At 34.0% G+C, this 15,155-nt stretch overlaps 1 protein-coding gene across 1 annotated transcript; it reads right to left on the bottom strand.

The window, feature by feature from the left end:
* Positions 1-10,025: 10,025 nt before the first annotated feature.
* Positions 10,026-12,855, bottom strand: LOC144568783 (Peroxisomal membrane 22 kDa (Mpv17/PMP22) family protein). The gene is made up of 3 exons (XM_078319171.1): positions 12,512-12,855; positions 10,806-10,897; positions 10,026-10,569 (listed from the first exon to the last, which is right to left on the bottom strand). Exons 1-3 carry the CDS (start codon positions 12,665-12,667, stop codon positions 10,179-10,181), a joined length of 639 nt encoding a protein of 212 aa, XP_078175297.1. The 5' UTR covers positions 12,668-12,855; the 3' UTR covers positions 10,026-10,178.
* Between the last annotated feature and the right edge of the window lie 2,300 nt (positions 12,856-15,155).

Raw genomic sequence — 15,155 nt, 5'->3', positions numbered from 1 at the left:
AAGTATATCGGATTGACGTCAAATGCCGAATCCAAACTGTTGAAATCCATGTACTTCATGAGTGATGCATATACATGCAAAATTTTAAAAGTTTCGAGTTTATTTGCTATATGGTCAAGCGGTCAAAGAAATGAACATTTTTATAAGTTAATTCATAAGTTGTTTTATATATTCAATTTTTATTATTCCTTTGACCGCTTGACTTTGTATCAAATAAACTCGAAACTTTCAAAATTTTGCATGTATATGCATCACTCATGAAGTACATGGATTTCAACGGTTTGGATTCGGCATTTGACGTCGATTCGATGAACTTTTGGAGTTATGCTCACCAAACTCTCTTGGTGAGCACATTACACCCTAGCTTTACTCGTCACTCTATATATCTATATATATATAGAGAGTGGCTAATATCAAAACGTTTGCACCAACCCTCCCGTGCAACCGAGTCAGTTTCCGATTTTTAAAGTCCAAATGATAAATCTAAACCGTTAGATGTGTTCTCCATATTAAAATGTGCTTGGAGACCAAATTTTACATTTTTTGGAATTTTTTTACTATTTATTAAGCCACTTTGAAAATCGCTGATCCAACGGTGGCTTCTGATTTTACTGTTCCAAACAGCCACCGTTGGATGAGCGATTTTCAAAGTGGCTTAATAAATAGTAAAAAAATTCCAAAAAATGTAAAATTTGGTCTCCAAGCACATTTTAATATGGAGAACACATCTAACGGTTTAGATTTATCATTTGAACTTTAAAAATTGGAAACTGACTCGGTTGCACAGGAGGGTTGGTGCAAACGTTTTGATATTAGCCACTCTCTCTCTCTCTCTATATATATATATATGAGGTTGACTTGGGTGAGCCATGGAGTAAAACGTGTTTGTACTCCGCGCCATAATTCCATTTTAAAAATCCAAACAACCGATTCGAAACTTCTAACATGTTCTCTATATTGAAATGTGCTTGGAGACTAAATTTTACATTTTTTTGAATTTTTTTACTATTTATTAAGCCATTTTGAAAATCGTTGTTTTGCTGTGAACAGTAAAAAATAGTAAAAATTTCTGAACCATCGGATTAGCGATTTTCAAAGTAGCTTAAAAAATAGTAAAAAAATTTTAAAAAATGTAAAATTTGGTCTCCAAGTACATTTCAACATGGAGATCGTGTTGAGCGGTTCGGATCGGTTGTTTGAATTTTCAAAATGAAAATATAGTGTCATGGAGCAAAAACTTGTTTTACTCCTGATGTGAATTATTACAATACAAGTAATAAATCCTAATTGATACTCAATTCGGTTGCAAGTGTACAACCTTGTCAAGTAGTACTTAGGGATCGTCTCCACAGGGACAAGTTGGAATATTAACTCTAACCTAACAATTTAATTTAGTAAAAGAGAATAAAAGGAATTTGTTTGTTTTTAGGATGGTTTGGTTGTGATTAAACTAAAGTCTTTAAAGCAAAATTAGGTTTTTAACAAGAATGAGAAATTAGGGTTTTTTAGGGTTCCTATCCACTAGTGTTATGACTAATTGGTTTATTAAATTTGTTCTTTTAGTTATGAAGGCACAGTTGGGTGTTGTAGGTACAAAGGGATATCTCTATATTAATACCATCTTTAAATTAGAATAAACGTCACCTCTCGGTACTTGGCTACCCTAATCTAAAGTCATTAAGTTCTTACTGTCCCAATAAATCTATAAAAGTATCTTTCACCTCTCGGTACTTGGCACAATTCTCTAAACTATTAGGTAAAGCCCGTATAAGACAAGCGTCACCTCTCGGTACTTAGCCTATCAAATACCCTATTCCTTATGGTCTGGACCTAATATTCAATTTCTCAATTGCAAATACCAAATCCTAGAGTTTCATGTGATTTCGATTAAGTCCTCACAATCAATTAAAATAAAGAATAGATCATAATAAAGAACAAGAATATATAAAATAAAACCAACTAAATCATAACAAAAGTTTCAAGTACAACCCTAATCTACCCTAGAAGAGTCCTTAGCCTGTCATGGCTAAGATACAAATCAAATCAAAGAAAAATAGAAGAGTTCCGAATGAAAGAAAACAAATAAAACCGATTGATCAATGATCTCTTCCTCCTTCTTCTCTCTTCTAGCTTTTCCTTGCTTTTCCTTGTTAAAACCCTAGAAATTCTGCCTAAAAAACGTCCCCCAATCTGTTCTACAGGTTCCTATTTATAGCCCCCTCTAAAACCTAGAAATAACCAACCAAAAATAGCAAATTCGGACTCTGAACCGACCTAATTGCGGGCCGCAATGTACTGTAGCAGTTAACAGACTGCGCAGAAAAATTCTGAAGAGGTCCTTGCGGGTCGCAATACATTCCTTTTATATCCTCAGGTTGTAGATCTTCTCGTTAGCTTTCCAAAAAGTGGTCACAAGCCTAAATCGGAGTTACGAGTCAAAAGTTATGGCCGTTTTAAGTTCAGACTCTATTTTTGGCTGATTGCTACAGTGCGTTGCGGGCCGCAATAACTCCATTTCGGGCCGCAATAAATGTTGGCAGAAGCTCATTTCTTCGTGCTAACTCACCCGTTTTGCTTCGTTAAGGTCCAAACACTTGATTACCTGTAAAACAAACATAACTAGGGCAGTAACTTGAACTTTTGGACATTTCTAACCTAATTAAACCTAATTTAAACTAATTTAACCAAAACTTGGCTTAATTTACATACCTAACCCTAGGTTTAAATAGATACAATTTTGGCTTATCAACTCCATGGCTCATTTTATATATATATAAAGGCTTGGGTGCTATGGATAGCATAAGGTCATTCATGCTACGGCTTCAAAAACCTATCATATAAATTTCAAACTTCGGTTTAAATAGCTCAATAAATTGGTTATACAATAAACTTGTAGAATACTAATTCTTACTATTTTTGAAAAAAAATTTACTATTTTTTATCATTTATGAAAGATGACAAAAAATGGCCTGAAATTTTTTTACTAGAAACAAAATTAGCGTACTGACTGTTACAATTAACAACATATCGCTGTATATATTTTCTCCTGATATCCCAAATACAACATTTAAAAATGGTTATTAAATTTTTTTTTCTGCATTCCCTCGCCATCAGTGGCATAGCCAGGATTTGAGCTAGAGAAAAGTAGAAATCGGATTCCTTTTATTTTTTTCTGAACAGGTTCGGGTTCGAATCACCTCCATAGTTATCTTTCCGCCTACCAAATTGCATCTCTGCCTATCGAATCAGTTGTAATTTCTAAATTACTAATCAGTACCAAAATTACTGAAACAATTACTTGTAAAGCAATTGGTAACAATTGGGTGGAGGAGAATTGTTACTCCGAGTTGAACAAAGATTTAAAAATATATTTCTTTCCTAATTAGATTAAATGACTCACACATAAATCTCTGAAGTCTGAACTGATAGTTGCTACTCCGAATTGAATCCACGAATAGGTAGAATCAAATCTAGAAGTAGGCAAGACTTGTTGAAGAGCTTAGTCCGACAAAAAAAAATTTCAGAAGTAGACAACTGCCTACTCCTGCGGCACTGTATCTCCCTCCTTGCTCCCCATAACATATTTTGCTTATTCTAAAGAAACATTAGATTAAATATCTTTAGGAGAATATTCTGTTTTTTTTCCTTTTGATTAAAACGGTATGTTAATATTTTGCACTAGGTATTTCTCCTCACCCTGGTATATCGGTAAAAACAGAAAACAGCAAAACAAGCACGGAAGGTCTTATTAATTTGTAGTGCACTGTGATAATTTTTTTTTTTAAGAAATGACTTTTTGTCGGAACAAATTTTAATTCGCCAGCGCATATTTTGATGCATGATATATATTTTTTTTTTGTGAAGGTCCAAACAATTGATTGATAAATAAGAAAAGTTTTACAAGGTCCTATGATTTACGAGTGAGTCTATGGTACTATGCATATTACGATTTGTTACCGTGCTACGGCTCTATATTCGAGTTTTCAAATCCTAACGGTCGATCCGAACCGTTCATCTTGTTCTCCATATGAATATGTGTTTGGAGACCAAATTTTATATTTTTTGAAAAAAATTTCACTATTTTTTTAGATTTATTGAAAATCACTGTTTTTGGATGGTCCAGAATTTTCAGATCAAGTGATTTTCTAAATATCTAAAAAAATAGTAAAAAATTTTCAAAAAATGTAAAATTTGGTCTCCAAACACATATTAATATGAAGAACAAGATGAACAGTTTGGATCGACCGTTAGGATTTGAAAACTCGAATATAGAGCCGTAGCACGGTAACAACCCATGATATGCATAGTACCATAGACTCACTCATTATTTACATATGACTCCACTCATACTGAATGAAAGTATATATATGAGTAGAACTAGTGTGTTCTTAAGTTCACTAAGCTCTTTGGTGAACTCAAGTCTATAATCTGTCAAATCAATTTCAAATTACAAATCCGAACCGTTGAGATCTGCCTATCTTACAAGTGATGCGTTTACGTGTGAAATTTTTTAACATTCAAATTAATTTAGTATAAAGTCAAACGGTCAAAATTAGAATCTTAATAAATTAATTTTGATGCATTCATTTTTTTGAATATTTTTTTACTGCTTGACTTCATACTAAATCAATTCAAATGTTTAAAATTTTTATATGTAGACGCATCACTCATAAAGTAGATGAATTTCAACGTTCGGATTCATCATTTGAAACTGATTTGATGAATTTTAGACTTGAGTTCACCAAACTTAAGAACACCCTAGTTCCACTCAGCATATATACATAAACATCGTATAAATCGTATCCTCTAGATATTCCTAAGGGTCTGATCGGAACCATCAATTTCTATTCAAAATGAGAAATGGAATTCAAGTTTTCTCAAATTCTCTGATCGGATCAGCGGAAGCGACAGGAGATGATTTCTTTTAACGCGATTTGGCGAGAAAATTTTCCTCCCATTAATTCCCGTGAAAAATGTAAAGATTTGGCGAGAGTTCATTTGCTAAAAAAATAACGGTAATTTATTTCCAGCAATACCCCCACTCTCTCTCTCAAATCGAGTCTCTACCTTCTCATCATTGCGCTCGCGCCTCTCCGAAGAATCAGCGCTCCAGCAGCCTCTAATGGTGGATCCGAGAACTGCGCTACTAGTTCCCGATCCCCAAACTGGTGGGCACCACTCTTCAGAATGACAGCGGAGCCCGACCACACTGGAGGACACCTCTGTCGCATCTCAGAATGCAGCAGCGACGGATCTGCCGGTGGCAAGGCGGAGGTCTACAGCGTTCACCAAAGAGAAGGCGAAAGTGCATCACAAGGAGATGTTGGAAACAGGGACCTATCCTGACGCCATGTATCACTCAGCCATAGCCGCTCACCTCGAAGAGAAGGTGAAATTGCTAAGGCAGTCAAGGGGAATGTCCAGAGAGTTTTGAGGTAATATTCTAGTTAACAAAAAATCAAACTAAAAAAGTGAGATTGTCGATTGACTTGGCAAGCAATTGAAAAACATAAAATTGGGACTACTGGTATGATAAGAACTTTCAATACCCAACCGACTAAAATCCAAGTTTGAAGTCCTTGAATAAGAATAAAAAAGATTCCGATGCTTAATATTTGCAGCACCAACACAGTCACAGTCATTCATACGCACTAACTTAACAACCGAAGGAGGGATATCAAGAATGATAGGCCGAGAAGAATGCAGCCGTATGTAGTCAGCAAGTCGCTTTGTTGACTACGTTCAGGTCAAAATTGCAAATCCTAACACTGACAATGCCTTGTAAGTTTTGGTCAGTACTCTTAATATTCTTTGCTTGCCGTGCGCTTAAGAAAATTTTCAGAAATGATTTTATTACTGAATTGATAAGCAGTGCTAGTGCATTGTGAAAACTAATTCAAGGTTCATTTTGTTCCTTTAATAATACGACTCCTGTGAGGTATGATCGACCTTAATATAAATTTGATCAGATATAATTTTGTTCTGGTGACTTTTAATATTTCAGATCTACAAGTTTTTAATGTGTCTGGACAATCCATGTGCCTATACGAGCATTCCGACATTTCAATCAAATTGTCATATTTTATGTTACATTGGAGATGATGAAGCAAGTGAAGTTGCATTTGATTCAGACCAGGACAACATTAATGCTTTTCTCTTAGAATGATGATTAGTTTTGTAATTAAGAGGATCTTCACTGGCAGATGTGTATGATAGATCATTTACTATAGTTTCTTTTTTTAATTAAAACATTTTGATTGCTTAGACATGTAGTGCTTGTTATTTTCAGTCTGGCATTGAGTACTCCTGAAGTGCTCAAGTACTTTATTTATTTCAATTTGGCAAAAATCAGCACAACTGATAGCCAACTGATAGCAAGGGAAATTATTGAAGAATTGGAGGGTCAATTTACAAATTACACAGGTACCAGTAGGCACTGGTATTGGAGCAGATAGTCAGCACTCAAATCTCCAGGCACTGGTATTGGAGCAGATAGTTGGCACTCAAATCTCCAGGCACTGGTTTGCAAAAATCAGCACAACTAATGGCAAAGGAAATTATGGAAGAAAATGGAGGGCTGGTTTGCAAATTAACCAGGTACCAGTGGGCGCTGGTATTGAACCCGGTAGTGAGCATTAAATTCTCCAAGTACTGCCACTAATTGAATGTTCTAATTTTCTAATTATTATTTTTCCATACCCCTTGTACTGTATTTTAATTTTTCTCATAATTTTTCGTTTCATGTTACTAAATCATGTAATCTAGACAACTTGTGTCATGTTGTTTTGTATTTACTAGTACTGAGTTAGTGGATGTATTTATTGGTGCTTCGTATCACTTTGTTTTTTTTTAATCTTTTGAAGTATATTATTTAAAGGGTATAAAAGTCATTTTTATTCAAATGAAATCATTTATCTTTTGTTATATGTACATTTCAATCAGTAAACAGAGAAGAATTCAATTCTTCTCTATTTTTATTCCAATCAACAAAGTTCAAATAGAAATCATCCCTATTGAATTACATTGAATTGAAATCAATTGAACTTCAACACCCTCAGTGTTCCGATCAGACCCTAACTGTCCTAAACTCCGAATAGTGTCCAGTTATGGACATCTATTCCCGCCTCTGTAACTAAGATTCGAATAGGCTTTGCCTTACCTGAAAATGTTCGCATGTTTCATTCTTTTCATAGGATCCACAGACCTGCCACCCATGTTTCCCTTTGCATGGATCCCATTGCTTCTCTTCCCTTCAACCATACTTCTATTATTGTTGACCTAATTACCCGCTGTTGCGCTAATGAAATGGTTTTTAACTGTGAACAAATTAAGCACGATTTAAACGGGTCAAATATTCTACCAAATTTCTTAGAACAAACATTTTTACAGATGTAATTAAAAAAAAAAAAAATTGTTATAAATTAGTAAGAGATGGGTCCAATCAATCAAAGAGGACTCAATGCAAAATAGGAATCGTTATAAATTAACCAGATTTTCTTAAAAATTGTCCGTCAAGTAGCAGTAAAAGAGAAACGAAAAAATCATAAGTTATTTTGGGTGCATCACTTTTACAGAAAATTAATTCTACTGAGATGAAAACAAAATGAAATTGAGCATTCATACAGAATAAAAAACTGACAAGACCTTTTTTTGAAGTAGAAATGTGAGAGTCAAGCTTCTAATTAGACACAAGATATATGTGTCAAATGATACAAAAGTTCAACTCTGATTGAGTTGAATGAAATAAAGAAAATACAAGAAATAAACTGAAAATAAAGAAAAACTAGAAAATGAAATAAGAAAAGAAAAGAAAGAAATAAATAAAACAGTAAACATAAACAAGATTGAACCCCTATTTGTTTTTATTTTCTATTCCTAATTCACCATGTCCTGGTCCGGGAACCAACTTCGTAGTTCATTTTTTATTTCTACCAGTAGAATATTCGAAGGTTTTTGAGTTTTCTGAAAGATTCTGCAGTATCTCTCTCCATATCACGAAACAGATTGTCAGTTGTATCTGTCTTTACTTTATGTTCTTTGATTCCAACAGTATACCATAATATCTGTTGCATCGTCTTTCCACTACCTTACCAAAGAGCTGACTTTGATCTCTTGCAAGTAATAATACCTTGGTGTAAGAGCATGTGTGAAACATGTGTAGTGTTGATTCTCCCTGCCTTTTACAGAGATGACGCGTGTTAGATTAGACATAGGCCATTCTTTCTGATCAGGTTGTCTACTGTTAAAATTGACAAGACTTGTCAAACCTTGTTTACAATATGACATATGTGTGCATTTGGATGGAACTATGAGAATAACAAGAATAGCGTTAACTCCAATAATAGATTTATTTTTAGAGTGATTCAAACGTAGAATAGTAGAGAAAAATAGTTACTAATCTGAAAACAGTGTAGTGCTAACCCAAGAATAAGAAAACGGTGAGGTCAGATTTGCCAACCAAGAGAGCTAGGAGCTCATTAAAGAGACGGGTTGAGCGCAAATGGTGTGAAGCGACGGATTGAGCGCCTTTCATTGTAATGATGTTGCTAGCGCGGCGACGGTGGTCTCCAGATCCTCGGTAGGATGTTGCCAAAGAGGCACTGAGAGTATGTAAAAGATTGTGGGCAGTATGATGATAAGCACCTGTACATATTAAATTGTGCAGTATGATAAGCCTTTCAAGCTTTTTTAGAGCGTGTTAATGTGATATGGGTTGATGGTACTGGATCCGAGAAAACGGGTTGTGGATCCAGCAGTGTCTAAGCGTATTCATTAATTGTCGAGTCTTAGTACAATACTACAATTTTAATATAATTTAGATACTATTGTAGCTTTCATCAACAACAACAAAAAAAAAACCATCGTGGCAAAGCCACATATGTTTATAGTTCCTCAGTTAATCCTTTTTTTTTTCACTTGTATATATATATATATATATATATATATTATTTTTTTTCTGATGAAAACTATAGAGTGAGTCTATGGTACTATGCATATTACGATTTGTTACCGTGCTACGGCTCTATATTCGAGTTTTCAAATCCTAACGGTCGATCTGAACCGTTCATCTTGTTCTCCATATTAATGTGTTTGGAGACCAAATTTTACATTTTTTGAAATTTTTTTACTATTTTTTTAGATTTATTGAAAATCACTATTTTTGGATGGTCCAGAATTTTCAGATCAAGTGATTTTCTAAATATCTAAAAAAATAGTAAAAAATTTCAAAAAGTGTAAAATTTGGTCTCCAAACACATATTAATATGGAGAACAAGATGAACGGTTCGGATCAACCATTAGGATTTGAAAACTGGAATATAAACACATATTAATATGGAGAACAAGATGAACGGTTCGGATCAACCATTAGGATTTGAAAACTGGAATATAGAGCTGTAGCACGGTAACAACCCGTGATATGCATAGTACCATAGACTCACTCAAAAACTATATGTTAATCTTTTTCACTGGTACCTTGTCCTCACCAACTCACCCTGGTTTATTGGTAAAAACCGGAAACAGAAAACAAGCACTGCATTATAGTGCACTCTAATACTTTTTTTTTTCAAGAAATGATTTTTTTGTCGGAAGAAATTTTGATTCGCCAGCGAATATTTTGATGTATATGGTCTTAGTTGTGAAAGTTAAGCATGCTTTAAACCAATTTAACCAGATGAATTAAACACTGCTAATTTCAAAAGAATGAAACAAGGTATCTTTGTAAACTACTAAAAAACTTTTGGCAAGCACGAATGTTTGCCACCTGCGCACAAATTAAAATATACCATTTTCCCAATATTACCTTCTAGTTATGAATTTCAATGTACATCCTAACATGGGTTCAATTATGCAGAATGAAAACCAAAAAGCAATTGAGCATTACACAGCATGAAAAAGTAGCAATACTTGGTAATTGAGCGATGCAACTTGCCTGTGGTACTGGCATGGTGTTTAAAAGATTTATTTTTTGCCTTATTTTTCTAGTTAATGAGATAAACCTTGTTCAGCAGCGCTATACCTTGGTAAAAATGATTCAATTTTTTTTTTGAAAAAAAAAAACACCTCACCATTTTTTTTTCTGTTGCCATCAATTAAAGCCCCAAATTAGCTTCTTCTAACTCCCACTCTCTCTCCTTCAATAAAATGCGAAAATGAAATTAAAATACACCGTCCTCTATTTAATCATCAACACCAGTAATAGACTTAAACCACTGCTTCCAAGGGGCATCGCCTTGTTGCTCAACCCACGACAAAAAGGTGCTATCCAACAAACAGAATAGGTTCACATAGAGCAGCTGGTACCGAACTGGTATATACCGAAAGTTGGCAATCTGTACCACTGGCCAGACAGTCCCACCAAGGAGTAGAGCAGGGAGGAAATCCCTCTTGACATCCTCTTTCACTTGTTGGACACTATGACCAGAGGAGAAGCCCATGTAGGAGAAAAACACAAGGAGGTCTACAGGGCCGAACAAAAGCCCGTCAGCCGCAACTTTTGTGGCCACAAATTTAGCCGAGTTGGGCTTCATGAGGAGCCGCTGGCGGATGTACCGGTCCAAGTACTCATACCTGTGATGCAATGTAGAGAAAAGAGTTGAGCTAAATAAGGGTTCTACATAGATACATAAAGTAACTGACGAACCAACGAGAAGAATAAAATAACATTAATCAGATCTTACCTCTCTATTTTATTATTATTATTTTTTTTTTGGAAATTAATTGAAGTGTCCTTTCACCAAGCAAAATTAGTGACTGAAATATTAGGTCAAGAAGCTAAATGACAAGTTAGGGAGAAGAACATGTACCAGTAATGACCAACTGGCCCCACAAAAGTGAACCCAAACATACTAGTGATGCCGACCCTTCTCCAGTTGACCTTAAAATCCTTTTCTTCGTCCTGAAAAATAAGATAACAATCTTTTATAAGAAGCTAAATTTTGATGAGATAGACAAAGCAAAGGTGTGCTATGAAGTGATATCAATATTTGTTTTTAATTTACAAATTAGAATAAAGGAATTTATTTAATCCCATCTAATATTTTTAAGTGTCTTCAATTATGCAAAATATTTCCAAAAAATTGTGCAAAATATTGGAAATAGCAAAACATAATAGCTCTACTTTATTAATGTGCATCAAAGTTAATCATCACCTTTTGCTTTATTCTTGTCACCAATAATAAGCATTAACGTATTAATAGTCCTGCAGCGATCTTTGCATTAGTTGTTTGCGAAATACTCAGCTAAAAATAAATAACTGCCAAATACACTTTAACCTAAATTCACATAAGATTTATGACATGTTGCTAAATATTTTGAGTAACAAAGTTAGAAAGATTACAGGAAAATTTTAATTCATGACCTTGTATACGATGAGTGTTTAAAAATGTAATGGATCTAACATAGCAAAAGCAATAGATTGATCTTACTCATTTGCATTCAAAATCGATCTCTCTAAGCACATTTTTGTTTTAAGTTAATATTCATTACAGCAAAGGGAATAGTTCTAGCTTACTTTTGTATCCAAACTCAATCTCTCTAAGTTACATTTTTGTTGGAGTTAATTAGCATTAACATGTTTTAATGAATGAACTATTAATTATGGAGCTGGTGCACTCCGCTTTTGTTGTTTGCGAAATATTAAAGGACATAAATAATGGCCAAATCAATCCTAAAAGCATGATCTCAAATTAGTTAATCTCTGCTTGAACTTGAAATTGTAATCATTTTTCAAAATGTAACAGCAAATAAGCATCTCCTTTTCTTAGCAACACTACGAAAACTGACAATCATGTCTCGATAAGATTTAATCTGAACACATCTTCAAACTATGTATTAAGGTAAGAAAACTACTATTATTGAATAGAGGGTTCGAACTATAAGCTATAACTAATCAACTAATAAATCAAAAGTTTGACGTTCTTCAAAAATTTGCAAGTCAAAGTTAGACTGCTTGGGGTATTTATTTGATTGTTTTAGCTGGCAAAGCAAATTTCTCACAAAATCAAATTTTCCAGATAAACTTTTTTTCTGGTAACTTCTGAGAATGAGGGATTGGGGAAAAATCTATAAATAGCTCCCAATATTTAAAAGCAACCTAGAAAAGAAACCTCACACTTAATTTCCTATAATGTATCTATAAATCAAAGGTTCCAACCACTGTAATCAAATCCCAAAATATCAGACTAGAAAAGCAAATGCAGATTAGATACAACACATACAAAAGGAGATGAACCAAATCCCTAATTTGATTAACTATGTATACACCACAAATTGAGCAGATATACGAAACAAAGATCAAAGGGATTACATGACCTTGTTACATACTGGATACTAATAAAATCACTGAATACATAACTAGATATAAACTGACAATCAGATTGATCGATTCTAGTAAATGTAGATCACTTCAACCACGACATAGAGCAATCTATCATGTCTCCACCCCAAATTAACCCCTATTAGCTTCAAATCGAGCTAAAATAGAACGGTAAAGAAAAAATCTGGTACTTACTGAGGCGAGAGTTTGTTTTCTGATGTGAGTACGGTGTGTGACAGCCTGAGCACCCATGTCACCTAAACCCCAAAGCACAGCGGAGCTCGCCATCTGGGTTTTGACTGGGTGTACCTCCAAACAGCTCTGGTACCATCGCCACACCCTACCTATCATCACACCAGCGAGGTTTTCAAAATGGGGATTGATTCGAGCGATTACAAAATGACAGCAATCGATTGATTGTTCATCAATTTCTTTTCTTGTGGTATCTGATACGATACGAGAAAGAAAAAGAGAGAGGTTTTCTTTTGTTTTTTGTTTTGATTTGAAGCCGAGTTGAACTGTGTACGGGTTATGACTTATGAGTAGTTTTTTTGTTTTTTTTTTAAAGAAAAATAAGCAGGAAACAAAAAATAGTTTTATTTTCTTTTTTCTTTTTTCCTCCTTTTCGTTGCCCTTTCGAATTCTATTACCTGAGGTAAAAGAATATTTAGGTTTAGATTATAACCGTCCGATCATAACCCGCACGAATATTAAAGGTTCCCATGCATTCTACCTCTGATCGGACAGACTTCATATAAACAGAAGTATTCTGTTACCTCAGAGAATATCGACTGTCTGCTTTTAGACGTTGATAAGGATAAAGTGAGGTTTTCAAGGGATATTCTATATTGGCCCCTGTAAAGTTCTGTTATTTTCAACGCAGAGACCTGGATAACAGGATAAGGATGTTTCGCGAAAGAAACCTTGATTTTCTTAAAATTACAAATATTTTTCCGAAGTAAAACGCTTTATGGAAAAAAAGAGTTTCTCTCAATGTTAGAGAAATAATTTTTTTTTTTTTTTTTACGAAGTGAAATGCTTTCACAATAAACGTCTCTCTCAAACATCAGTATCGCAAAAATAAAACATCAATTTTATGCATTCACAATCGGAACAACACAGTTCATTTCTGCTGGAATTTACGTTTTTAAAATACCATCATGTTTTCATGTTCTATCGTTTGATTTTGAATGGACATGTCAGATTAAATTTAAAATCCATCTATAATTTATTCGAAGCGGAAAATATATAATTGAAGTAACCCAATGCAATTAAGATCTTAGACATAGTTTTTAATAAAAAAAATATATATTGAAATACTTTTGACTTCTCTTTGACACTCTGGAGAGAAAAAAAAATTTATTAAACTACATTTAGTACAGTTGACTAACATAATATTTCTCATGTGAGAGATTGTGTGCTCAAATTTCTATAAATGTTGGGGTTGAATTTTTTTTATTAAATTTTAATTATTATATTGTGAAGTTAACCCTTTCCAATTTATACACTATTTTGTATATACAAATTAATTTTGATCAAAATTTGAAATGAAACCAACCAAATCATAACTCACTATTTAAGGATAAAAAAAATTAAAAATTGGTGACTGAAATTAATTTATCATATCCCTTTTGTATTTTTTTTTCCAACAAGTTATCTTGCTTCATGCATGAGTTCATGGTTTGATCAACACTGGATAATTCAATTTCATTTTCATTACTTGTTTGGCAAGTCATTAAATCACTATTTTGACAAGTCAGTGTTAATTAAATAACTCTTGTTTTGTTGCCGAAATAAACGGCTAATTAATTTCGTCCAAAATTGATTTTGCAATGTAACCAATAACTTGGATCCTCTAAGTAACAGCTATTCCTTTTCCAAATAGAAAAGAATAAAAAAGAAACGAGACAAATTTCATTCCTCTGTGGGATTATTGCGGCAATAGTAAAAGAACACATATCTGGTGTTAGATTAACTAACCCGTTTTTGGTGAAATAGTGACTCGCTACACTATATGTTGTAATAATTTAGTTGCCAGAATTTCGATGGGAGAAAATCTGCCGCTTCCCTGATTTGTCACCAATCCATTGGAGGGTAACAGGTGGAAGCGTATCCTCTGCGGAGCCAATTGCTGCGGAGCTGTGCGGAGCTTTTAATCTGATCCGTTCGTTTCGAATAACACGGATCGGATTAGATCTTGCAAATTTTGAGAATATTTTTTTTTTTTCAATTCGGGTAAGATCTGATCTGGTCCGTCCGATCCGAAATAAACGGACCAAATTAAAAGCTCCGGACAGCTCCGCAGAGGATACGCTTCCGGTAACAGGTCCGGATCCCCTAGAGTAACTCAAAATTTGAGATTGGATTCAGACTGTCCGATCAGAATTCGGACGAATTTGATTTGAGGTAGAATCCAGACTATTTGCTGAGCCCATCAGATCGGGTGGGTTGTCCGTCGTACTGATTGAGCTATGTGCAGGGGTGTTCAAACGGTCGGCTCAGTTGAAATCGAACTAAAATAATTCAATTAATTTTTTTTCGGTTTTCAAAATAAGAACTGAACTGAACCGAACCGATTAAATTTATAAATTGATTAAGAATCGAACTGAACAAATCAAAGTAAATTTTGATTTGTTTAATTCAAATTAAAGTAAACCTATTGGTGTTATTATTAATGAAAATTATACATGTTCATACACACATTGTTCAATTTCATACAAAATATATAGATGTTCTAAAATATTTAAACTAAAATGAAAGAAAGGAAGCAATAATTGAACCAAACAAAACATAAATCATATTTGAACCAATATCATTCGGTCGGTTCAGTTTAGTCATT

The sequence above is a fragment of the Carex rostrata genome, chromosome 17, assembly GCF_964058835.1.
Source record: "Carex rostrata chromosome 17, lpCarRost1.2, whole genome shotgun sequence".
NCBI classification, from domain to species: domain Eukaryota; kingdom Viridiplantae; phylum Streptophyta; class Magnoliopsida; order Poales; family Cyperaceae; genus Carex; species Carex rostrata.
Note: the sequence above shows the minus strand (reverse complement) of the source record. Positions and strands in the feature narration are given on the sequence as shown.